The following is a 27,834-nucleotide window of genomic DNA, read 5'->3' as shown; positions in this document are numbered from 1 at the left end:
GATATAACAAACTTATAGAAAATAGACTTTAATTATTCTTCAAAATCGAACTCAAATTTTCATTACATAACAATGTAGGGATAACAAAGTTTCAAAAAGTGACCCGCGCTCTTTTCTTCGCGACTCCGACTAATTGTAATTGTAATTGTTTCAAAATTCTTTTCAAAGGATCTCGAGTCGTTCGATTCAATTTGAAAGAAGTTGGTCTGTTTCAAAGAGTGTCCGAACAACGATGGAAACCACTGTGCACATTTAAAATCCAAATTAAGAAGTTCGAGAAATAATATAAATATTTTATTCGGTAAAAAAGATTCGTAGGAAAAATACAGCTTTTTATTGTTTTGCGATTAAATGTAAATTAGATTTTTCTCGATTCCCTTGATACCAGAGTCAAAGTAAAATAACGTGTCTTCTTCAACGTGGCCCACTTTCGTCCGTATCGTAAAGCTAATACACTCAAGTATTTTAAACACTTACATTCGAAGAAACTTTTACAGAGAATGTAAAGACCGACAGAAATATATACTGCAAATGTAACAGATTAAATTAATTTGAATTAATACCGAGCATTATGAATTTTAAACATCCTTGTGTATGATACGTGCACCGAATGAAAGATTCTCGTAGTGTACAGAAAGTCGACGAATCGATCGGCACACCCGGTACACGAACCTTCACCCAAAAGTTCTCGGTCTTGGTAGCGTATTTTGGTCTGAATGTCTTATTGTATTCCTCGATCAACCGACACCATGATCTCAGCTTGATACGCACCGCTGAACGCGGGATCCTTAAATTTCGCGGTCGATTTCCAACTGCAGCCTGGCTGATCTAAAACTAGAGGAGTACCGTGTCTGACTGACTACGAGGCTGCGTTTGAACAGCCGCGCGAAGTGGCAGAGAATAGAGACAACAACAGGGTCGGCTAATTGGCAAACGGAATACGGCGAAGAACAGGCTTTTCACGCGTGCGTCGCGCGACCGTGTTCTTTGGGCTTGCACATGAGAACGCGATCGTTGACGATCCTTTGTCATTCTTAACAATAGAAATTTTTGCCTGCGAAGCTTCTATAGCGTTAAATCACTAGATGCTGTGGTTTTCATTTGGAAATCATAAAATGGGAAACTGAGAATTGGAAAACTTTGGTAACATATACTGTAAAAATATACTGTAAAATATACTGTAACATATACTGTAAAATATCTCGAATAGTGAAATCACGATGATAATAATCAAATGGCATTCTTCTGTTTCTTGTAAGTCAAGAAGTATATATTCTAAATTCCGTATCTTACACACACGATTTTCGTATAGCATTGCCTGTTAAAGCAAATTTGCGAATTGATCTTTTCAAAAGATATATATGCAGCCACGTATATTTGATAGCATTGACCATGATCCCCAAATAGAAATTATTATATAATTATTTTATATACACACGACGTCAAGAGATTAAATATAAACGTTAAAGTTTAATATATTCGACAAGCAAACGAAGAATTAAGAGGAAATCCGGGTTGTTGTTTCTAATAATAATACAAATTCATAGCGTAAAGTATAAACGATGAGGCAGATTTCTATAAAAACCTACGTTTATCCGATGCGTCGTAAATTTTGGGAAATGTCAAACACCAGGGAGGAAATTCGTGATCGTAGGTCAGTTACCCTAGTTTACTACGGAGATAGTCATGGAACGTGCGTTTCATTCAAGAAACGCGCCAAAAATTCCTCTTCCGTGTCCCCTTGTTCCCCCTGAAGCAACCCTCGGAAATTGTGTTGGAGGGGGAAATTAGAGTGTTTCACGTGACGCTAGAGTAGTTTTCGAGTCTTAGAATCTCGCGAGCCGTCGTACCGCGAGCAACTGCGCTTCTGTCTGTCCTACAACTTCCAATTTCTCGACACTCGCACCAGTTCCCTCAGGTACCCTCACGATTCGATCATTTGTACGTAGAATTTAACGATGATTGAGATAGATCAAAAGGATTTGAAATTTCTCTCTTTCGTTGAAAATTTTACCGGCTTAAAATAATTGGATTATTTTGTATTTATTGAAAATGAATGCATCGATATGTAATGACATTAGCGATACATAATGATAATTAGATTTTGCCTAATAATAATTTATACTTTAATTCGGAACTTGGGAAAATTCAGTAATCGAATTATTCTTTCGTTTATTAAAATTATGTAACGATATTTCACGCAACGTTTTATATCGTTTTATAACTTTTGAAATAATCAAATTATTTTCTGTCCGGTGAAAGTAAGCGAGTCGGTGTAATAACGCTAGTACTGCAATAAATGAGGATAATAATATTAATGTTACAACGTATCATATATTAGTACTTTAATTCCTTGCATTTAAAATTAAAAATCCGCACAATGAAAAATATAAGGTTGTATTAAAATATACTCTTAGATTTATCACGATACTAATACATTTTATGCATAATTTTTATACATTCTACATATAAATGTAAGAAGAATGAAATATAAGAATGAAATAAATATGCTTATTTTCTCATTTTACGCGATGAGCGAATTTGGTCTAAGAATCTTTGCTAAGAGAATATGTACACAAAGACGATCAACTGTATTTTTTCTTAAATACGTCGCGTTGCGTCGCGTCGTCAACAGCATTGCCTCACGTTTGTTGTCATTCGCGCAATTGTTTTCATTATAGCATACGTCCGTATAACACTGCGTAGCTACGACACAATTTATGTTTACCATTTCAATGCGGAGAAAATCAACTCTTACGACTGTCTAATATTAATTGAAAATTAAAATTCTATTCTTATTACCACCTTTTCGTATTATTAATTCATTATATATTTTTTATAAATAGAAATAGTTTCATCCCCAACATAGGTACACTCGATAATAGAATAACAGTAGAACGCATAATTATAATTAAATAAATAGAATTTACTCTACTGTGACTTCAACAAGAGAAGATTTTTATTAAATTCCACGTTAAACGTCTTTCAGAAACGTTAGAAATCAATGCCAACTCTTTACTAAACGTACTTGTTGTGACTTCTGTATATCTTACACAGTTTCCAATTTTGCCAATATTAATCACGATACTCGTGTTTCATTACGAAATCGATGAAATTTCGAAAAGTTTACCGACAAAAGTCAATAGACGTTATGAAATAGTCGTCGATCTAATTAACTAGTCATTAGCGATCCTATTTTACGACTTGTGCATTGTTCGAGCGTTTCAGCGAATATTGTCTGTACACTAATTTATTTAATTATTTTTAAATATCTCGTCATCAAACCTCACCGATCAACCATCCTCTACACACAAGTCCTCTACAAATTGGTAAAACTATATAACTATAAACTTAAAGTTAAAAACTACGTAACTGATCGAAATGGTTTGGAAATTATAGATAAAAGATATCGATTATTAACATTTCTTAACTTTTGTCAGTAAGTGTACGTAGGTATATGATACATTCGTAAAAATTGTCTACGATAAGCGTTGAAATAATGTCTGCCGAGTCGCTGTACGTCGATACAGTTTAATAACGCACGATCCCATTTGTTTTTACAGAAAATGTCGTCGCTGCGAACGCAGTCGACCGGCGGTGGCGTCCTCGGTTTAAGTAGCGTCGGTTCGGATCGTACCGGTGCCACCTCGACCGCTGCCGGTTCTCATTCACATTCGCACAGGAAGCACCATCATCATCACAGAAGCAGAAGCGCTCCCAGAGCGCCGGAAAAACCACCGAGGAAACGTCATCTTAATCCTGGCCACAGCCTCGCTTCCATTCCCAGCCAGATTAAACTGTCGATGCTGAACAGCGGCCTCATCTCCTTCGGTAAGTCCTTCTGTGATTCACCTACAGTTCGATAAAATTCGCTCGTATAAAATAAATCGAGTCGATCGACGCTGCAACGTTTCTGATTTTGCGCAATTATTTCTTACACGATGGATGCGAAAGGTATTTGTACACCTACACATTTCTACATTTATCGTTGTATTTACGTACTAGTGAATCAGACGTTATAGTAAATTTCGTATGATTCGATAGTATTTTTATACGGTTACAAAAATTTAGTGTTACTTGGTATCTTTTATTTTTCCATAGTCCTCCACTCCGGATTAGGACGCACTTTTCAGTTACATTTCTCTTGACATTTATTTATCGTCTACTTTGTCAACCGTCAAGCTCAACATGTCTCGTACTTAACGTTAGACCCACAATCTGTAACTTTAAATTTGACCTTAGAAAATACTTTTTATATTCTTTATTCTCCGTGCTTTTACTAGTTAGAATCTCGTAACGCCTACACTTTCGTAGTATACAAATCCGAACAGCATGTAGCGTCTTATAGATGAAGTCATATATTTTTCGTCTCGAGGTGTTTGAAGTTTTGCGATTGACGCGTGAACTGAATTCCGTCTAACGACGCAACCAAAGATGGTTTCAGATTATTGTAACGTAAACAGACGTAAGGCAAAATAAGCGGGAAGCAAACGTTTTTTTAGATTCTCGACTTGGTCGTTTTCATAATCACCGCCACAAGTACGAAATTCTAACGATAAACAATTTGGTACTGTGGAAATGAAATCTAAAACTTAATGAGAGAACGCTTCATTGGAAGATAAGGACGTTTGCAAGTATCTTTTAGTAGCCGCTGTGTTTGAAATAATATGCAAAGTGCGAGTGTTGATGCAAATTTATATTTCTACGAATATAATTAAAGAAATGGAACTCGAGCTGTTAACCGAGGAGGATGAGTTAACTCGTCGTTCGAATTGCTAGTATTTTGAATTTGAAGAATTTTTGCTCGAATGTATAAAAATTTGTTCGGTGGATTTTAGAGAATCTTCCGTGGATTGTAAGAATTTCAGAGAATTTGTTCGATGCATATCGATGTGTTCTCGAAGCATTAGCTGGATCCAACGATGGAGATAATTTATTTTTATTCAAGTTCGCCACAGGATATGATTATGTTTAATTTCCTACTTCTCTTCGAGGAAGCTGACATCTCGTTATACAACGAGTTTGAAAGTTTACGATGCGTTTATGGGCCATGCTTGTCCGAGATGATGAAATAACTCAACTATGCTGCGCATAAGATCATTTTGCGATAATAAAACCCGCTGCACGTGTATAAATACTTTATGTTCTCGTACTAACACTCGACGGATGATAAATGTTTGCTGTCCAAACTTTATTAATTTCTACATTCACTCGCGATTATGGTTTCCCCCATAGTTACGTTATCTTATTCTTTCTCTATAAAATGTTACAAAGTCGATTAGATTATCGGTAGAAATTATTGCGTTTCGATACGAATAAATTATCTTAATAATTTTTAACGATGACGGGGTGATTTTAGTGACAAGTATCGGTCGAACTTATATTATCACGATTACGAATAGATGATTATAGAAAAGTAAAAAAATAGGTGGGTTGCATAAATTAATGGACAATTACAATAGTTTCTTTGATCAAATAACAATCAACCGAATTACAAAGTATTTATGATAAAGCGTTGGCACGTTTATTATTAACGCGATTAAACGATTCGTTCGAAGAGAAAGTAATTTTCGAAAATTCGTATGGATCGAGAGATTTCCCCGAGAGAATAAAATACGATGGACGTTTAGAAATTGATATCAGCCGAAAGGATTCCGTAAGATTAACAAACTACGAATCGAAAGGACGTGACAAAAGAGGAGATACGACGAATTTCGTATTGTGGTCTTAACAAGTTCGATTTGTTATATGGGAATTTACCGTTGCGTCGGCGTGAAAGGAAACGGACAGCGAAGAGAGCGGGACTTTATAAAGTTGTGAAAGGATTTCTTTTTCTTCGTTACGAGTATTGGGCGCGAGGTAAAGAAGATCTGTAACTTGATTCGATCAAGCACGCCACTTCACCGGGGCTTTTCCAAGCGTTTTAGATGCTTTTAGCCCAGCTCCTCTAGCCTTCTCGTTTTTCACGTTTCATTTCGTACAACGTTCCTGTCCACCACGCGAAAATGCAACGCGCACTAAATCCACGGTAAAGAAAACTGGATGCGAATTATCATCCTTCTCGAACGTCCCAATCTTGACGTTCCTCGATTTTTCATCTTACGCGATTTTATTAAATTCTATTCCATTTCGATTCTCGTTCTGTTCGCTTACGTGTGGAAGAACTTACATTACGATCGAGTACAATTTCTTATTTTTGCACGAAATTGAATAATTAATTCGTTACGATAGAAAAGAAATAAACATGGATGATAATTGTAATTGGCGATATGAAGAAAACGATGGATCAACGATCGAAAACCAGGATTACTTTGGAAAATTGTAAGTCGTAGTCGATCTTTGAGATTTCTTCTTCCTGTGTCACGCTATTAACTGACAATAAAGGCGGTGGCAATAAATATCCGTTTAGAAAAGCGATATCCTATTGCGAGTGGCGACGTACGACGTTCTCGAATCTCGAGCTCTTAAATTTATTTCTAAGCCTTCCACCGATACACCAGATAGCTCGCACTTGCAGGGATTTCAGCGTAACACCGCTACAAATAGCCAATGCCTTGGAATCCCACCGAGGATTTAATTTTTTATTCCGAATTACAGGCTGTTTCACAGAGAATGTTATTGCTTCTCTTTTCCGAAAATCAAAACCGGTATACGTGTCGTCTTTTCTCATTTTTTCGTCTTTCCTTTTCTTTTCCAGGCAATTCGTAACTCTGATTAACGTAACGAACAAAATTGCGCCAGTTTTTCGAACGAAGTTCTCCAAGCGAATTGTACGATATCGTCGATCTTTTGTCATTCTTTTCTTTTTCCTTTCTTCGTATAGTTACATTGAAATAAACGAATTAATTCCGAAAACTTGCTCGTAATCAAATTTTCTATAAGAGTAACGTTTATAGAGAAACCTTAGACAGAAGGAAATAATATTTATCAAGTATCATCGGTATTAGAAAAATGTACATGTAGTAAAACGTAGTATTTCGGTGTTTCAATTCGAAGGAAACGAACGCAGAGAAATATAATATTGGAATTAAATATTTTTATTCGAAGGAAAAGGATATAGGGAAACATACGGGTTATTTTTCTATGAAAATAGTCAGGATAAAAAATAATGTTGACTTTCAACGAATCGTTTCCACAAACCTGGAATCCAAGAACTATAACTGAATTCACGTCATCACGTTGTTATTCGTTCGTTATTTTCGACCAACTTCTACAAATTTCTTCGTCGAATCTTTACGAATTCGTCGTGCTGTATCTATGAAAAATCGTGGCAATTCCAAGTTAACAAGACCGCCAGAATGTCCAACAACGCGAGAGAATAATAGAAAAAGAGTGGGTGGTTGGGTCGCTTGAAACGGAATTCGGAGATTAGCGAATCGAAAGAGTTAAGCCGAGGCATAAGTCCTGTGTTTTATCACGTTTGTTTTGGTCTGCGTTGAAAAAGCGAATTCCAAATACTTGCTGTCACAAACAGCCATCGTAAATTGCCTTCGAATCCTTTGATTTAATCGGCTGGATCGATAAAGCGTACAAATCGTATACTGAGCGAGTCGTCGCAAGCATCTCCCTATACAATCTCCTTGTACCGTAGCGGAAGATTACGTACAGGGTGGCAGAAATCGAAGATGAATAAGATATTATTGCGGGTTAACGTTGGCGCTCGTAGTTGATGTTACTGTGAAGTAGCGATATCGAATGATGTTAGCAGTGTGCGCTATAGATATTAGGTTGTCCGAAAAATTTCTTTCGTTTTATGAGCAAATAATAGACGCACAACGTTTATTGTTTTATATTATTTTGTCGAATTTTGTTTCGTGACATTTCACAGACTTGGTTTCGCGTCTGTACGAAGCTGCACTGTTGTAAAAAATTTGCAATTGCAAAATATTTGTTGTAAAACGTTTGCGAAAGAAAGATACTTTCCGGACAACCTATCATAGTTAAACGCAAGGTTATAGAAATTTGTATAGTGCTTGACTACATAGGAAAAGTTCGAGTAAAGAGTCTATCATAAATTTCTGATAAATTATAGGTGATTGTTTGTGCTATTCTTATTTCCAACCTATTTGAAAATTTTCTATTCACTTCACACGACGACGTATCAAAGACGAATAGATTTATAATAAGTTTATAATAAATTTCTTACTCTTTTCATATAGATTTTTCCCTACTCTTTTTATATAGTAAATGTATTATGAATTCGTTATGGCTTTTATAATTACTCGTTATATTTATATTTTATTCCGCCACATTGAAAAATCATATCTACGGCAGCTGTCGTTGCGGATACGAAGAACTAATTTTACGTTATCAACGAAGTTAATGGAAAATGTAATATACATACGTAGGTGCAAAATTCGACAGATTTTGAAAACAATTGCAAGCTCGTCGCTATAACTTTAACAAACCTAACAAAATATTTACTACCCTCTTACTCGTTAAGTCCACCTCGTAGATTTCCTAATTCATCTTAAATTTCATATTTTCCTGATAATAAGCGTTCTTCGAATAAAAGATCCTTGTATGCGAACGTGAAACACCGATTATTGCGTTCTGCCGAGATACAACTATATTAGGTTTCTGACACGCCTGTTTCTCCTACCGGAGTGCTTTATAACGTCGTATTTCATTTCGAGACGCATACGTACCGTTCAGTATGCATTACGTAGTTACCTGGTTGCGGTGGCAGGCGGCTGCTGGATACAAACATATTTAGCATTGTAACTTCCTAACGAAAAGTTGAATTTGAATTTATACGGCTGCGTGAAATCTGCGATCGCTTTGCATACGCAGAGCGCCTCGGCAACTCTGTCGTTGGGTATTTTCCGCGAACACGTTCTCGATACCAGATCACCGTGTCTTTTTTTAAAAATTCGTCATATGTAGTCTGCGGATTTATTCGTGTATTTATGGAAAATCTGCAGATTCGCGAATACTCGGAGCGCGCATAACACGAAGATCACGGAAGAAATCGTTTTTACCGAGTTCGTTAAACGCAAAGATGGAAAGTTTCACAACGGTTAAAAACGATCTTACGAAACAAACTTATCTTCGTCGATGCTTGAAAGTTATGGAATCGGATGCATAAATTAATCGTGAAATATCATCCTAGACTCTTCACTTCGACAGGCGCGTACTTTTCACGCCACAAAACTGACGTTCGTGTTCTAAAATTAAAGGATCGCTTTTTTTCCTCTTTCCGCTTCTTCGAAATTTGCCGCGTGTCCGTATTTGCGAACGTGGCTCGCTCGTGATTTCACCTTCTTTCTTGCCGTGTTCTTTTTAACAGAAAATGATTTATCCGAGGAAAACTGTACTTACACACTGTGTTGCGACCCCATTCGACGACCTAATTGACGGCTTCTCTCGCATGTGATACTCGTTCTACTTTGCATTTCGCTGCTTCCTGTTATGTTCTTTCTCTCTTCTTCTTCGATATTCGTCCGTCCATCGCAAAAAGCGAAATACCTCCTCGTGCAAGCTTACATTTCTCGCAAGTTTTCTACCTTTAGCCTGGATCACAGAGCCAGAACGAGTTTCATTATTTAAAACATTGTACGAACCGCTGCGCGAAATGCTTTAAACAGATATTTCTCCCGCTAAATGTTACAACGAGGAGTTGTACTTTGGATATTTTGAATATCTTTGCGTATTATACGTGTTCCGTGTATTTTTGCATCTCTGAATTTCCATGTAAGTAAAACGAATTTCTATAGAAAAAGAGCAGCTTCTTCTTGATGAAAAAAAGATTTGCAGTGATGTAGAGTTTCTTTGAAAATTTCGCCACGACTGGCCTGCTTTTAGATCGCGCTTCCACGTAAGCTCAACGTGATTCAGATTCAATTACAACGTCATGGCACAGAATGCAAATTGTAAACTTCATTGCTGTCAGAATGGCGTACGCCAACAGTCACGAAATATGTGCAGGAAAAGTTGCAAAGTTTTCTCGTGACACAATTGGTTTTGAAAGTCGACTTGCGATACAAAAATCTTACGTCACGCAGTAATTAAAAATATGTAATATCGATCGATTAAAAATAATTGATATCTTAATCTAAGAATTAGCGATAGTTTCTAAAAATTGAAATTATTATAATTCAATATTTTCTACGATCTTCTTTCACTCTTTCGTAAAAGTATCAAATTTCCTTAGTCTCGATACCGTTGAATAATTTCTAGAAAAAATCATTTCGTACTTTGTATCGTTCTATTTTAAATATTTCGCGAATCTGATTTTTATTTTTCACCTCCCTTTTGCTTTTTCATTCTTTTATAAAACTGAATGTAAGTAACAATTGTTGTTATTTCTATACTCAGAGGTAGAATCACAATAGTTATTATTTTATCGAATGGATAAATCTATCACACCGTTCTAAGCAAAAAAAAAAAACCTTTATTGCACGCTCTTACAAAAACTAGGGATAAAAACAAAAAAGCACTTTAAGTCTATCGATTAAATCCATCGATTGTAACCAGGACTATCTTTTATTTTATTTATTATAACTAACGTATCTGCATATGGATGGCGAGCACGAACTCGCGTTGTCATTTTCGACGATAATAAATATAAATTAATAATAACGATGTACAGGTGAAAAATATCAATCGGTTAGCCAATGGAAATAGCGTATTTCAAATAAAATCGAACGAACTACTGATGGATTACTGGGCTCGTTCTTCTCATGCAAAACTCTCATTAACGTCTAAATTTTCGTCTGCGTCTCGTGAAAATTAGCTTAATGGAATATTACCGTACTTTCCGATCCTCTATAAATATTCGTCACGTCACGTAAAAACGGCATATCGTGAATTTAATCCACGGTATTTTCGTTTCTTCGAAAAAGAAAGTTTTGTTACTGAAAAAAGATTACAATTAACGTAATACGTATCTAACACATATATTTTCATGAAAAATTAAAATTCTGCAGAAAGAAAATATTTGTTGAAACGAGCGATCATTTTTCTTTACTTCCTTTCTTGGCGAACAAAGTGTCTTATGGATTATTTACAAATTACCGTACCTTTTTTTACAGGAAATAAATTTAATTTAATTAGGAAGAATAAAAATCTTCCTCGTCAAACACATATATCACGTTTATCGTTAAACATCAATTTTCCACGATTTGTGCCAAGTGTCTTGTTTCTAAAATGTTCGCACAATAAAATAATTCAGTTGTTTGTCTGTATGAACAACTTAAGAAAGAAATCTCATAGAATACGCAAAATATTGATCGTTATCGCGCAAGCAACACGATTACATTCGTTCTATTGCAATTGTTGGAGTAATTTGTCGATGTTTTTTTTTTGTCGACCATTGAGATATGTAAATTCTTTTAAATGGATCGCAGTTTGATCCTATCATCCGTCCAAGGTTTATTTTGAATAGCAACGAACGATGGATGTGTCTGGTTGGTATCCGGGTTAATCCACTTGGGCTTCAATTTCTATTCTTGAAGTTACCTGTTCCTCTCCCTCCTACGCTCTCCACCTTCTTGCCTTTAAAATCATTGTTGAATCATTTCTTTGTATACTGTTTGTATTAAAAGAAAGGAAATATTTTTATTAGTATCGCACGAAATACTACGATATAATAGATATTTATTAATCTATAGCATAGCTATTATACGATTTCGTTATACTTTGGTACCAGTAGAGGAGACACGACATAGCGAGCAATAACAGGGCGAAGAGATTTATTTGGATTTCGTCTCTCTGCCTATTAAATCATCGATATATTTAAATATTACTTAATATTCGACGATCGAATTATTGAATTTTTTCAAAAAGTGTAATTTCTTTCCATTCTTCCAACAATTTCCCTTATTTCGATGAAGAATTATATATGAAATTTAAATAATATTTTGATTTTGCTAGCGTTTGATAGAGATGCTAATGTGGCTGCGTAATTTATCTAACATTGTTGCGCAGGAGAAAAATTTCGATAGATTTCACGGTCGGATAAATGATGCATTCTGTGCATGATCGAAGCGTTTATACACCGGAAATGGATGAGCAAGGTAATAGTTTGGGTTTCGTACATACATATATACATGTAGCTATGTCGACATTCTAAAATTCGTGGATTCATCACGATCAATACTTTGTTAGCTTTTAATTCGTTCCTTTTTTCATTATTCATTGGTTCGTCCACTTGCACACCCGCGTGTCTGCCTTGGTTACCTCAAATCTAGAGCAGATATTTCCATTTTACACCTCGTTCTATTTATTTTGGAAATTCTGTTGCCTGTTCTTAACTTCAACGAGAATTATGACCATGTATTTTGGTTATCAGGTTTCTTCTTCGTTCTTCTTTCCAACACGGACTAGTTTTATTATTTGTTATTCTAAACTTTTAAAAATTATCGGTTCTAAAATAAAAAGATTCTTGGATCGAGATTTTTCTTCCGCTTTGTATTATAATTTCATAGCACTCGAAGCCTTTACAAGTGAAATACCGGAGCAATCGAGTAGCCAATTGCTCGCAAGTACCGTAGTATTTATAACGTGCACTCACAGTATGTGCAAGTACTTAAAAATTTGAACATTTAAGTTGCCGGTTACAGAGTACTCGAACGTTTCAATACTTAGATACTTCGGTAAATGACTTCTAAGTATCGAATTTTACAAGTACCCCAGCCTTGTTTAATCACTCGAGTATCTAAGTCTAAAAATATCTAAACGTTAAATACAGTTTGAATATACAGTGGCTACAAAAAGTATTTGCACACCATCGCCTATATTATTTACATACCGTGATTTACCTAAATCCGAGTATATTAAATATCGTATCAATTAATAGTAATTTCGTCGTACGACTACAATAATTTGATATTGCGAAAATGAAACGTAGAAGCCGATAAAAACGCGCCTCAATGGAAAATAAGGACATGTGCAAATGCTTCTTGTAGCCACTGTATAATCTTATAATCTTTTTTTTTCCATATCGACGCGTAACTCATTCGACGCTAAAAGGTTAACGTAGCGTGCATAAAGCTCAGCGAGCCATTTGCCTTAATCAGCAACGTAGTTAATAAATGAAACATACTTTTACCAGAGGCACTTTCGCGTGATCTTTACGATACACCGTTGCACCGGCAGTTTTCTTCCGTTTCACAATTTTAATCAGAATAATGGGATTATACGAGGCAGAAACTAAGCGAAATATTAATTCGGAGATGCTTCCGGTATACTTGAAATTCATCAGCGGCCAGGCAAACGAATGGTTCTCGCCGATTGTAAATTCTATCCCCGTAACCTTGTTTCAAACCTCCTCGTTTTCATGTCGGTAACGCAGACAGCGATACAGGCAACGAGGAAAAAACGTTGCGAGTTTACTTTCACGCGTATATAAGAAACACGTTCGACGTATTCTGCCTGCGTTTCATGCGTTTCCTCGCTCGTATTATTTTCAATTCAACGAGATACACCGAGCCATACCACACATGGTTTCATAGCCAAACTTCGTCACTACGTTATTACAAGTATAACGAAGCGAAAAATGTTATATAAATGTAAGTCATTTGGAGGTTTATTTCCTTCGCGTCGCCCTTAACCTCTCCACCTACGCTATAACCTTCTTTGTCCTAACCTCTACCACAGATCGCGCGTTAATCCTGCTTGCTTTTTCGCTCCGGTTATTTCACTTTTATTTCGCTCTTTTAATTCTTTCCTTCTTATCCTTTCTATCTTTTTCTCCCCTCTTAATTTTTCTATAATCTCTATGTTTTTGCTGGGATTTCGCACGTGTGCGTACCTTTGCTCTCACGTCTTAATTGGAAGTGTTATTTGAAACTTTATTAAAAAGTTATAGTGAAGGTAGGAAATACAAGAGCGAGACCTCTGGTTAAAATTTTATTATAAAAATACAAACTGCGAGGAAAATACTTTTGTGCGTGCGTAATGTCAAAAGAGAAAGGTATATTGGGTTCGTGAACGTATTTGAACAGTTATCATAGGAAATTTGTAACACATCGTATGTAGTCATAAAAGGTTTCCATACGTATTGGAATACTTTCGCGAGTCGTTTTATTACGAGGTGAAATTTCGAAATGCACGAGAATCACGGTAAGTGAGAGAAGCGACTTGATATTACTATAAATTGATGAAATATCATTTATAATACGTGGAAATAGTCGATCGATATTTAAAACGTTGTCGTGTTTTTGAAAGATGGATTTTGGACCGGCCGCACTATACCGTTGATTTATGAATAAACAAATACGCGAATAGATGCAGAGGCATCGCGTTGCACGTAAAAATATCAAGGGAAAATAACTGGCTGCGTTATGCGATTTTACGGTAGCACGTATATTAATTTTCTTTCGTGTGTATTAATTTCCAATATTTTGAAATAAATTTTTCATAAAAGGTTCACTAACGATAACGAAATAACGTCGTTAGAATCGAGTAATAAAAAAAGTTTCTTTCGATATATCCAAATCTTGGTTTACAATGCATAACGTCTTTGTCGCGTCTCGAAACACCTAAAAAGTTTAGCAATTCGTGCGGGCAATTGTTCAACAAACTCGTATATACTACGCGTTGTCGTTGTGCACGGTGAACGCTGCTGTGCCGAACGTTTCAAAATTATGGCCGAAAATAAAATAGTTGACCCAGTGCCCGAGCTCCCTATTCTCTTCCCTTCGATAATTTCATGTCACTGGCACGAACACGCGACTACCTCCACTGAAACACGCGTCGCATCGTCGACTTTTCCGCCGCGTAGAGACGACGCGACGATGCACACGAGGCCAACGACAATCACGACGAAAGAGACGAAAGAAATGCATGTCGAGGTGCATCCTCGTGGGGCCATCTGCGATCGTGAATTATTTTTACACGCTACTGCTTCTTGATATTTCGCGTGTGTGTGCGCGCGTGCCGTCACTCGTCTCGGGGGACGTTCTTACTTAGAACCGCGCCACGACATCGGTGGTTGATTTCTTCTTCGTTGATCTTGACACGAATACGTACCGTAACTCGGTGCCATCGAGCCGTTGTCCCTTAACTGGCTTGTTCAGCTTCGTGTCGCGATCAAAATAAAGCGGCGGACAAGTACCGGGATCTTGACTCGTCTTAACGTGCCGGTAAACCGGCCGTGAAATGCCTGAGCGATCGTTTCTATTTTATTTTATTTATTTAAAGTCGCGTTCGTTTTTAAGCAGAACGAACGAACGAATTTGTCATCGTATCTTAAGTACACGTAATCATACGGTCGTTCGATCACAGCAGTAATTTATCCAACTTGTTTAATATCCCACTTTTGACGAATACTGGAAGAGAAATGGTAAATAACTCGCCGTAACTTCTCGCCGGAAATTCCGATAATCCGACTTGCGTACAACATTTTTTTGCCAACCGTGTTTGCCGCAGATTTACCTCTTGAACCTGCAGAATGAACTTTTTTGCTTTTCCACGCATTTCTCATTCAGGATGGCAAGCAAAGATTATACCTTTCTTTGATTTCGTCTCAAAGGTTTCTCTTGATATCTCACAGAATGTAGGAAAGCTCGGCGATCTTAATAAATTTGACCTTCTTTTTCTCGTTTATTGTTTCCCTACAGCCGAAAGAAGTCGGAAGAAAATTCAATTACTCTCTTAATCGTGTAATAAAAAGAAACAGAGGGAGAAGAGAGAGAAACCGTGTGCTTTTGTGAAAGTTCTCTGTGTTTACACGTAGAAACTACCGATTCCAGAGCAAACATTATCCCAGAAACGATATCGGTGCAACAATGTCGGGCGTTTTCCATGTAACACGAGAAAGGAAACGCGAGTATTCAACCTCCACCTCGTGGAAGTTGAAAAATTCTGTTTTCGCGTTCTGGTAGCCGGTGCAAAACCCGGGGATCAGTCGCTAAACAAAAGGTTCACGATGAAAACTTTACTGCATCGCAGGAAATTGCTTCTGTAAACTGGAATGCTCTTCGTTGATTGTATCAATTGAAAGTCGCCAAATACGAGAAGCTTACTTTGTCGTTGTTATTATTTCTAGCGTTCGCTCGTGCAATAATTTTTCAGTTTGCAATATTGCTGAGTCGATTTTACATTAAATATGTATCCACAGACTACGATAGAATAATGGGACGAGTCGTAATGTAATAATATTTACATGTAGAATTTTATCTATTTTGTCATCAAACTTCTTTTATATATCTCTTTATTTTCTTTTTTATGAATGTTGGAATTCTTGAAAAGCTTAAATAACTTTGACAAGATAAATATCGATACTGATGCTCACTCCATATTTTACCAACATAACTTCGTTATAGAGTTTCTCGAAGAATCTTCGATCTGGAACACTAATGCCTCAGAAACCTTGTATCTAATTTCTTTGATCTCCTCGAAATTCCTAGATTTAAGGAACCAGAGTTCGTGTCACGTTCTCGTACCATCGAACGTGGAATTAGACTCCCCTTCTGAAACCTTTTTTCTTCCCTTATTATAGCGATTATATTACAATCGATTTATGGATTATTATATTGTATGGAGAATAATCGAATAACGTAATATCTATATGGAAAAATTTATTTAATTTTTTAAATCTAATTTTTATCTATTTATTCAGATAAGTTTAGGTTCGATAAGAAATATTATTCAAAAGTTTATTTATACTCGTTTATGATATACAAATAATTTAAAACAGAATAATTAAATTTATGAAATTAATGAAAATTAAATTTAGGAAGTAATGCAAGCAGCGATTAATTTGGTGTTGCAGCAATAACGGTTAAACCAAGTTTGTAAATTAATTAAATGATATAATTTTAAGTGAAATTATGATTTCAAAGTGATAATTAATTATAAAAATAAAGGATTATATAAATTTATTTTATTACAGTTTTAGTTTTCTTTCAACGAGTTTTCGTTCCGTTTACACACGTCAGACTATGTAATTTTTCTTGCATATGATTTCCATCGACTTGTTCACCTTACTGGTCGAATTCATTTTTCCTTGTTATTCTTTACCTTCGCATCCAGCAATTCTACACAGATTATTTCACGTTCTTTTCATGAAATATTCCTGTCGACACTCCTTAAGTTTGAAATTTTCTCAACATTTTATCCATCACTCTTTTCCTCGGAGCTGTCCTGCAGGCTTTGCTTCCTGTTTGTCATCCACGATTCTGTCTTTTTAATAAAGCAGTACACTGTTTTTAGATACATCATTACCTCAGATACGTACACCGAATCATTAAAAAAAAGAAACTTGAGCATACTCTCGTTATGATATTGCATTATCGTTGAAATAAATTCAGAATTAAAAGGAATCAAGGTTCTTGAATTTCCTTGGATTTTCTTGAATTTTCTTCAATTTCTCGTCACATTTTCTGAATTTTATTTTATTTCATTTTATTTTATTATCATAGCTCTGTTATATTATATTTATATCGTATTGCACTGATGTACTGACGGCAAATAATTTATTCGTAACAAATTGATTCTGGTTAGTTGGTAATTTTCTTACCAAAGTGAGAGTTAAATAAATCGTAAGCTTTTTTAGTAAGAGCAAAATTTTTGCAATTTCGTAGAGAATTTAACGTTCGGTATTAGTCGACCCTCCATTATCAGAATTGCATTTCCTTAGAAGAAAAGAAATTGCGATTGGGAGGCTTAGGAAGCATTAAAATGAAATTGAACACACAATAAGTAAAATGTATGGGATTTATATTTATATATAGAATTTCGTTATGAATTTTCAAATACTTATAAATACTTTTAGTAATATATTTTAATATTTGGAACAATATAAATTTGTCGATGCCACTAGTTTCTTATTTTTATATAAAAACTGTCATGAAAAATATGTGAAATTTAGACTTCCTGTATTCATTGTATATTTAACGACTGTCGTTTCACAATTATCAGAGAGTCGTCAACGAGTCATCAACATTCGGTTGGACGCGTTCAATACGATGGTGCATCGCCCTTCAAGGACCAGGTGTGCGATGTCAACGTCAACAACAGAAAATTTGCGGTCCGTTATTCCGCGGGTTAACGATGGACACAAATACCTCACAGATAATTTGCAACATTGATCGATTATTGTAGATTTATTAGTAGATTGTAATTATACTTTGAAAAAGATTTAGCGCATAATTTAGACATTACTGTAGTTAGCTTTTTCAAAGATCAAGCAACACTTTGATATACAGTATTCGAACTTCATAAGATAAAATAAAAATCAAATTAAATCGAATTTGTAACTGGATCGAGGTTGATGCTATGGCATTCGAGGAAGAAGTCGCGAGTCGATGCGAATGGAAAATATCGGGAAGATATTGTGTATAACGTACACGTGGTCCGCGTTCTTTGCACGTCCGGAGGTGAAGGAATTTCAAGTGGCGGTGCGCGATGGCTCGCGGCTGGTTAAATGCAAACTTGTCCTGGTGCCAAGTAAAGCCAATTACTGCATAATACCGCCAGCTCCGTTAGTAGCTTTTGCTGGAACGCGACAGGGAACAGACAAAGCCAGAGACCTTGCCACGATTAAGAAGCGCAGGCAAAGTGGCACACAACCACAATTTTCATAGAAAATACATGGCAGGTCGTGATTCGGATTTATCGAAATTTTCCTTGCCAAAGACGCAGCTATTTTATGGGATCGAATAAACGTCGTGGATTTTCTAATAGGAAAAGTGAACTTTTAGGGTTTAAAAGTTTAAGATCGTAGTTGGAAATTGTTAAAAATAATTATAGGTCTTTAATTTCCGACGAATACGTCACAGTTTCAGGAATACACCACGTTTGTTCGTTCATAAAGATCGATTTCTATGCAACGATCAGCGTTGACAGGCTTTGTAAAAAGAAATTTCATTTGTCACTGTCTTAATATATCGTTCAGAAATGTTCGACTGAATTATTTATTGAAACAAGCACTCGTGAGTCCTCCATAACAATCAACGTAATCAACATAATGATCTTCCTGCAAAACCTCGCGTTTTTTCTAATTCGTTAAATATGTAATATCGTTCGTTGAATATGTATCTACGTACGTGTATTTCCAATTATAGCGGACGTTTAAATTTCAGAATATAAAATACTTTCGAAAAAACATCCGACTGTAGGTTTCCACGTAAAGCAATTTCTACTCAATTTTTGACCAGGAAAGTTGCAAAAATCGACTAACAAAATATCTATGTTGAAAATGACAACATAGTCCTCGCTCGCCATCTATGTGCCGACGGCTAGTTACAAAAAAGAGTAACTAGAAGATATTACTAGACAGGGTCGACAGACCAGATCGATAGTTTTAAGACTTCCTTTTTCGCTCATTCGTTCGTGTACCTCCCACGTGTGTGCAATAAAGGTTTTTCGGCTCCGAGAAGTGTGGTGTTTTTCATCCAAATAATAAAGTAATAATTAACGCGATCCTACCTCTAAATATAGATATAACAACAATCTACATTTGTACATAAAAAAAGGAGAAAGAAATACAAGATCGTATCAATCGACTAATGGCGGAAACTCGATCGTATTTTCCAACTTTATTAATCTGTATATACAGGGTGTGCCGTTTAAGACCTTCTAAACGTCTGATTCACTTTTAACAAAGCGAGAGACGTGTCGAACATCGTTTGAAAGGTTTTAAAACCTTGGCGATTTTTTTTTTCATGAAGTTTTTTACGTCACCGGTATTTTTTGCCAGACAGCACATACTTTTTTCATTGCATCGCATGATACGCGTTAAGATGCATCGAGATGTGCCAGTCGTACGACATCGAGACGACTCTGAACATGAAAAAGATAATAAAGTTCCGAGACGATGTTGGCACAGCAGCGAACTTTTTGTTGCGATGTCCATTAGCGGCGATGCACCGTTCAAAGCGAGAAATTACGGATCGCCATGTTCTCTCTACCTCCTCTAACGCGATAGCTTTACAAGTTCCAGTTATCCGATTCTTCGTATATTCTGCACTGTCAGATTACCGTTGATAAACGTTTTCTTTCAACTTTCCGCAAGATAAAAATCTAACGCTGTTAATTCCGAACAATGTACTGCTCGCGAAACACGATCGTTACGTCGGATCCAACGATTAGGGAATTTTCCATTTGACATTTGCGTATCAACTTAGGAACAACGAGCCGAGCAGTCGTCACGCTGGTACCACGCGTTTTCCACTAAGGATTCAACGTCTCTCGTATCGTTAACAATAAAGCAGATATTTAGTTGATCGGTTTTAAGTAGGACACTCTGTATATGATGTACTTTTTGACATCCTGCAGGTATTAAACTCCGCGCAAAGCACCCAATCCTCGATCAGGGAAGTTACACGACTCGTCGTGATACGCACGGCCAGTCATGAAACTATTAACCCATTTTTTATCCGGCGCGCGAAAACTAGGGACACGTTGGTACACGAAGTGACTGGGAATGGCGCTCAGCCTTGGGAAAAGGATGGAAAAAAGATGGGAAAAGGATGGAAAAAGTGTCGACGAATGACAAACAATATTTTTTGCCTGGCTCTACGAGGGGACCACTGAACGAGATTGAATGACATCTAACTCCCGCACTGCGTTTGTTCTTCCTTTTATTTCGCGCCGTTGCACTCTCCACACCCTCGCCAACTTTGCTTTTACCCCTTTTTGTTCCCCTGCTACTCTTTCGTTCATGTTTCTCTCGCTTATACCCTGTGTTTGTTCTTCCAACTGTTCTTGTCGCCTGTTTCTCCTTTTTTTCTTCTTTTTCATCGTTCTTTCTTCCTCTGGTCGACAAAAGTTACGACTGCCAACGAGAAAATCGGAATTGCGGAGACTCGCAATCGTCCGAGGAATGGCCGCGGAATACTGCACGATAAATATTAAAGTAAGAAGAAAGAAAATTATAAAATGTACGACGCATATGCAAAGATTTAGAAAATTGCTTAAAATCGTATTTAAAATTACTATCGATTAAATTAGAAATAAGGCTATTTTTAATCCTTAAATATCGTCTGTTGCAGGAAATTTCTATCGAACTTCTATCTCTGAATGTCTGTTTATACATATTCCATATATTTGTGTTATATTCGTGTATGTTCATGCATATATTCTGTACATTTTATACGTTTCGATTTCCAGTAAATACACGGACAGGCGAATGCAATGATAGAACATGGATCAACGGAATCGAAGCGATTTCTTCGTAATTCGTAACGAAGAAACGATCGTGGAAATTCGTATTGTAGCGCGGAAACAGTATTTGAATTCGTGGCATTCGTGTAGCATTTCCGTAATATCTGGTTCGATGTTATCGATAACGGCGCACTTTGCGATTAAATACCGTTTCGTCGGTCGAATTGAATCCTGGAGAAGCGGTCGACAACTCGGAAACGCGAGGATTAATCGATCTATCGTTTGCGTAATGCAACAGGCCGATCTGGCGACCGAGCATGAACCTTAACAATGTTGTTTCCGGTGCTTTCCATTCACCGAAGCCTCGTTATGATTCGAGCAAAGCGATCGTTAATTTCCGCTTGCTATCGCATAGTTTTTATCGTTTTAAATAAAAATCATCTAATTAAACTACATCTTGTTAATCGCCAAGAATTTCTAGTATTACATTTCTATCGCAAATAATACGAACTGATTTGATTAAATGCCACTCATTTTTTATTCGTCTCTAATTTCACCAGCAAAGAAGTTTTTGGTTAAGTAATTACCCAGTTATTAGATATCAGAACCAGGGATCGAGGGATTAAAACTAAACGAGCCTTCAGTTACCCTTTCAACCACCTTATCCCAGGAATAAAATAGTATTATTATTATATCCTTCTAATGCTACTCGTCCTGTTCAATGAACATCTCATCGCGAACGAGGATTATCGTGAATAGCTTTCGAGCGGAAAGTTGACTAAAACTTACGATTTTCTAGGAATTTTATATAAAAAAGGAACGCATAATTCTTGTATTTATTATTTTTCTATACGTTCGCTAATTTTCAGGATAATTGGTAAAATAAATTTGTCATTCCTCGCACCGAGGGTCGTCTTTGTCTTCGCCCCGTAGAATTTCTGCTATTAAACTTATTTACCTTGGAATTTCTAATTTCTCATTACCGATAAAGACGAATCGTATTTCATCTGTACATTATCGTCAAACTTACGATTCTCTAGAAATTTTGTATAAAAAGGAACGCATAATTCTTGTATTTATTATTCTATACGTTCGCTAATTTTCAGGATAATTGGTAAAATAAATTTGTCATTCCTCGCACCGAGGGCCGTCTTTGTCTTCGCCCTGTAGAATTTCTGCTATTAAATTTATTTACCTTGGAATTTCTAATTTCTCATTACCGATAAAGACGAATCATATTTCATCTGTACATTATCGTCAAACCTACGATTCTCTAGAAATTTTGTATAAAAAGGAACGCATAATTCTTGTATTTATTATTCTTCTATACGTTCGCTAATTTTCAGGATAATTGGTAAAATAAATTTGCCATTCCTCGCACCGAGGGTCGTCTTTGTCTTTACCCCGTAGAATTTCTGCTATTAAACTTATTTACCTTGGAATTTCTAATTTCTCATTACCGATAAAGACGAATCGTATTTTATCTGTACGTTATCGTCGGACAAAACCAATTTAACCAGATACGATTCGTTTTCGTTAAGTCTTCTGCTTCGCTATTATAGATGCTTCTGGTGACAAGATTATCAGATTAAAAATCATAAACTGTAGACTAAAATTAAGCGATTTTTTCAAGCATTTCTTAGCCGCGTCTAGCTTTCTAGAAGCGAAAGAGAAAATTATTCAGCCATCAAAAGATATTCGTCGCCGTTGATGAATATCTCATCGCGAACAGTTAATCAGAGAAAGTTAGAATCAGATCGGACCGATGTCCGTGTTAATTGGTCGGTCGGTTGCTAAACTCGATTAGAATCGTGATTAGAAAAGCAAGGAAGTTGTTGATTGAGGTAGCAATCGGTACATTTCCACAGGAAAATTACTCGATTTTCGGGGTTTCACCGAATTTAATTCGATCTCGCAATCAGAGGTTGTATTATTGCCCGGGTCGTAACGAATATCGAATTAATTCGATCCTCTCATCACGTGCATGTGTGTAAACAGATGCGCATGGTTTATACACACGAGGAAATTTCACTAATTAACAACAGATAGGTAAACGCGCACCTATCGACGGATATCCGTAGACCGGATTGTTTTATCAAGGTTCGTCGTGTTTGTCTTGATAATAATAATAATAACCGGGACATAATGAACTTTTCAATTATTCGTGACATTGTCAGAATTTACGTACTATACCGTTATACCGTAATGGATGCAAGAAGAAATCGCAATATCAAGAACGCGCTAGTAAATCCTATCTTTGTATTCTGATTAAACATTCCGATTTATTTTTTCTCTTAAATTGAAAGTTGTGTAAAAATTCTTAGTCCTCTCTGTCTATGAGTATGAACGCGCTAAATTAAACGTAATTTCAGTTTAACCGAATTCCAAACGAAGAAGGAAACCGCAGAACGCTGTGAAAAATTTTAATTATTCTTCTAACGAAGCTTCGAATCTACTCGTGAAATTTAATTAAATTTAATCCAAGAAAATAGCTAGCCGATACTATACGATATTTTAACCGTACTTCCACGGAATCTTTCTACTATACGCCTTTTTTATTTAACTTAAATTAAACCACAAAAGAATATCACCATGCAAAATCTTAATTGCCTTTCGTTGAAGCTTCGTGTTTATTCTTTCGATCGAGATTCAATTAAAATCCGAAAAGAAAATCATCCAATATCATGTAGAATCTGTATCGTTTTATTAGCGAATTTCTAAATAGAAATAGAAAGAACAAAATTTAATATCATAGATAGCTTTTATTGTTATTTTTAAGATAATCCTTCGTGCCCGTAATTTCTAAAGGTATCGGTATTCGATCGAAACGTTTCGCGTTAACGATGAAATCTACGTTATTCCTATTTCTCGATGTCGAATTTAATCCGAACGATATTTGTCCCGACGCTGGTCTCAATCACGCGGTCATAAGCTTTATTGCTAGGAGGGGGCGATATAACGAATATTAAATCGCGCGAATGAATACGCATTCAATTTGGTAATGTTCTCGTTTGTGGTATTATACGATGCTCACTGCGTGCTGCAATATGATTGCATACGCGAAACTGGTCGCGAGGAAGTGGATGTACGTGGACACGCGTGTTACATCTCCCATAACGCAAATACAAGCGAATTTGGCGATGCTTCGTGAGCTTTGACACGTGACATTGTTCGTTTATTGCGACCGATATAAACGTTGACAATAGTAACATTTAATAAACCGTTCGCGACTTAAACATATGTTAATTTTCGTTGTTTCCAGTTGGTTCTACAGGGATGGATATAATTTTCAGAAAGTCGAACGATTAAATAGCGTTTTCGTTTACGAGGAAATTTTGGCGAGATGGGAGGATTAAAAAAGGTTTTGTGAACGAGAACTTTGCTGCGGTAGAGTTAACTTATGGTATTTGTATGGTGAAATGGTAGGGATGGAATTGCGAGAGACAACTGCGGGAAGGACGGGAAAACGCGTGTTATATGGTTGATCGGAGCATCGTAATTAGAAATTACTCAATTTTCGGATTTTCAAATCGCGAAATTCTCGGAGCTTGGAATTCTCAAAGTTTTGCAAAGTTCCTAAAGCTCCGAATTTTCAAACTTTCGAATTCCGAAACTTTCGATCTTTCAAATTGTTCGATTCCGAAGATGTTGATTCCTTAAGCGTTAGAATTCTTAAAATTTCGTCTTAACTTAGTCCATAGAACTTGGAATTCTTAAATTCTCTGAATTTTTCAGAAATTATTAACCGTCCTTTTTATCACCAAGAAAATGGAAAAAAATGTACATCCGAAAACCTACGAATAATTCTCGCGATATCGTTTAATCGTATTCAATTTCTGCTGAAAGTAATCGAATACAACTTGCATTCTGTCCGCGTTTCGTTTCTATAGCAATTCTATGAACTTTCTCCTTAATCGACGAAATATCATTTCTGACGTCAGTGGAAAAGTGCGAGTGGAAAACTCGCTTTGTTCTCTCGAACCATCTTTCCCGAGATCATTCTCCGTCGTTTTTTCGAATGCTGAGAATAGTCGATCCCAGGAAGAATCGTAATTTTCTCGGCCTCCATTCTCTGCATCCCCGTTTCCTCGCCCAATCTCTCACGAAGACAAAGACGCCTTCTTCTTTTCGTATATTGCCAGGGCAGAACGAAATTCCTCGCGCGGTGAAATTGAAAATACCTTCGGGTTTCTTCATTTTCAAGCGCAAGGTCTCGCCTCTTCTCGCAAACTGTCATGGATCGTTCGATACTCTCTGCCCTTTCTCGTTTTCTCTCTTTCGCTTTTCGCTTATTTGCACGCTTGTCGCGCTAAAGAGGGATCAGAGCCATTAAAACGATTGCTTTCTTCCCGCTCGGGATTGCTAAGTTCTACGCCACTCCTCTCTTTTATTTTTCCTCCTCTTCCTTTTTTTTCTTTCTCTTTTTTTACCGTCGTTTTAGAATCGTAGCGTATACGCGTAGTGGAATTGTTAACGATCGAAGACCGCAAGGAAAACATAAAACGCGATAAGTGTATTAATAAGTATATTAAACGTGATAAGTGTACGAGTTTTGTTGATTTTTATCGACTTTTAGTAATTCGATTGCCTCGATGGTCGAGTACTTGGCTATAACACGATGGCAAAGAATAGCTTTGCAAAGTTCAAAGACGTGGATTAAATCTGGTTGAGAAATTGGTTATGAGAGACTTTAGTCGTAGCGATGACTGTATCGTGGGTGTTCGTGTATTTATGACAAATTTAACATTGTCATTGGCAGAGACAAATAGCTTTACAGAATTAACGATAATAATACGATATAAAATATGTTTTAAGTTACACGAAGCGTATTATGGATTTATATTTGATTTATTTAAAGCTCCCAGTCTGTTGTGTAAAGTAGATTATGAAAACGTTTTTCATCGAGATTACACGGTCGAAAGAAAAATATTTTTGTTACGAATTACCGATACCTGCGCAAATAAAATATAATCAATTTTTCACTATATAAAATGCTATTACAATTAATTTCTTTATACCTTTTTTAAAGACACCTGTTCCTCTGTGTATGTATATGACACTTACTCATTCATTTCCGGTGCAAATACATGTAACACGCGAAGCATCGTTCGAAACGATTTTATTTTACCTAATGGAATATTTTTCTACCTTTTATTATTTTAAAGTTATGCCACGGACCAGTTGCGTGGGACGTTCTTTGCTCTTTGAATATTTTCGTTTTTCCTCTCTGTCTCTAACTTTCCAACTATCCATCTTATTTCGTAATCAGCGACGTTTCAACTTCGTGGACTCTGTGTGTCGTCTTGACCAACGTGTCTACCGAAATTACCCAAACTACGACCTGTCCTATCGTGTTTAAGTCTAACATTCGAAAGCTTTCGAACCCTCGACATTCCGGAAAGTAACATTCAAATTCCAAAAATCAGCGATTCGTCGATCACCGTGTTTAGGCACAGTAAATAAAATCAACGACGTTTTAGTCATTTTATTTCTGTCTTTCGACAACGTTACGCGTTATTTCGTTGGTTAATTCCTTGAAATAAGTTATTTTCTGTAAGTTCTTGGTAAGTAATTTTCTGTAACGTGTCTCGTTGCACACAGATTGACAGACATAGGATATAATTAATATTATGCTAGAAAATAATTTAAAAATTACTTAGAAACACATATGTGTTTTTGAAATCAAATAAGAACATACTTTTAGTAACATAAAACGAGTTGGGAACGTGGTGAACTTTTGAAAATTGCCTCTCTTGGAAAAGATGAAAAATACGAATTATTATCTCTTTCTGCTATGGTTTTCAATTAAAACATTCTTTTTAATTAGCTCGTAATATTCTCTTTTATTATCCATTATTTGCAAGAAATTGAATACGTTTATCGTGATTCGTTCTGCAAAGTAATTAATTACGTTTGAGGTGGTTACTGTAGGTGGTATAAATGGCGGACCAATTAGGTTCGATCAATCATGGCTGTCGATAATTTTCATGCACAATGTAGATGATATTTCATAAGGTTTCTTTTGTAGAATTTTTCCAAGAATTCTTTCACCTTTTTATTATTTGATTTAATAGCCATTAAAGGTATCATACAACCTGGGTGAAGTAAAAACCTCTTTTACTTGATATTTAAAAATATGTTGGCGTTTACTTCTCTGTTATATATAAAATAGTATATATAAGATAGTTATAACTAAAATACCTCGCAGAATATTAATTTCAGTAACACGAGGATTCAGAAAATTCAAAATTCAATAACACTTTGATTTAGATTTCATCGATCGTTTTACGTTAAGTTACTCTGCGAAGTATTTACTTTAATACGATACAAATTCACGGAGAATTCGAAATTTAATAACATTCTGACATTCGTTCCTTTTTCGATAATCCTAACGATCGTATCGCATCAAGATACCTTAAGATCTAAATAATTAGAACCTTAATTTTATCGAAATAAGAATTCGCACAATTATTTCAGGATATTTACGATATTTCGATATATATTTTCTTTTTACACGATAATCGATCAACACACGTATTAATGTAATATCGAAATTTAGAATTCACGATTTAGAAGCTCTATACGATAAGATTTTAGAAAGTTAATTATTTGCCACCGGTCGGAGGAAGCCTGTCCGGTCGTAACCTGTAATAGCTGTTCGCTCGACGTTGCTATAGCGAAAGGGTTAATTACCGTTGACCAGCACATGGACGTATAGTACACTTGACTTTGACGGTCGAATAACCGCACAAGGTTTCGTGACGTTCTTCGTCAAATCTTCTA

General features: G+C 36.1%; 1 protein-coding gene across 5 annotated transcripts in view; it reads left to right on the top strand.

The window, feature by feature from the left end:
• The window catches only part of Ptp36E (protein tyrosine phosphatase 36E), a 111,564-nt gene that overhangs the window by 19,763 nt on the left and 63,967 nt on the right, over positions 1 to 27,834 (top strand). For 4 of the 5 annotated variants that reach the window (XM_069120871.1, XM_069120870.1, XM_069120869.1 and 1 more), the window contains one exon: positions 3,564 to 3,831. In XM_069120871.1, the coding sequence (XP_068976972.1) occupies positions 3,567 to 3,831 (265 nt within the window). In that variant the 5' untranslated portion in view covers positions 3,564 to 3,566. Of the gene's footprint in view, positions 1 to 1,841; positions 1,919 to 3,563; positions 3,832 to 27,834 lie in introns of those variants that run through there. The other variant, XM_069120868.1, reaches the window with a different exon arrangement.

Source organism: Bombus flavifrons, chromosome 9, assembly GCF_040668555.2.
Source record: "Bombus flavifrons isolate JBK064 chromosome 9, iyBomFlav1_principal, whole genome shotgun sequence".
NCBI lineage: Eukaryota > Metazoa > Arthropoda > Insecta > Hymenoptera > Apidae > Bombus > Bombus flavifrons.
The sequence above is the reverse complement of the archived record's forward strand: the minus strand, read 5'-3'. Positions and strand labels throughout refer to the sequence as shown.